At 58.6% G+C, this 304-nt stretch overlaps 1 protein-coding gene across 1 annotated transcript in view; it reads right to left on the bottom strand.

Moving 5' to 3' along the window:
- CCND2 (cyclin D2) overlaps positions 1 to 304 on the bottom strand; it is a 34587-nt gene that overhangs the window by 32383 nt on the left and 1900 nt on the right. Inside the window, exon 2 of the mRNA XM_009324334.1 lies at positions 86 to 301. Coding sequence (XP_009322609.1) covers positions 86 to 301 — 216 coding nt within the window. The remainder of the gene's footprint in view (positions 1 to 85; positions 302 to 304) is intronic.

The following is a 304-nucleotide window of genomic DNA, read 5'->3' on the forward strand; positions in this document are numbered from 1 at the left end:
CCTGCCGCGCGCGAGGGGGCGAGGGAAGGAGAAGGCGGCCAGCGCCAGAGCTGACGGCGAGGAGGTGGAAGGGGGGGCTGCTTACCAGCAGCTCTTGGGGTTTGATGGAATTGTCCGTGTATATGCACAGCTTCTCGGCTGTGAGGGGGATTGTCTCTTTCAGCTTGGAGGCCAGGAACATGCACACTGCCCCCAGCAGTTGCAGATGGCACTTTCGAGTGGGCACCACAGCTAAGAATCTGTCCAAGTAATTCATGGCCAGAGGGAAAACCTCTTCTTCGCACTTCTGCTCTTCACAGACCTG

The sequence above is a fragment of the Pygoscelis adeliae genome, unplaced genomic scaffold (genome assembly GCF_000699105.1).
Source record: "Pygoscelis adeliae isolate BGI_AS28 unplaced genomic scaffold, ASM69910v1 Scaffold65, whole genome shotgun sequence".
Taxonomy (NCBI): domain Eukaryota; kingdom Metazoa; phylum Chordata; class Aves; order Sphenisciformes; family Spheniscidae; genus Pygoscelis; species Pygoscelis adeliae.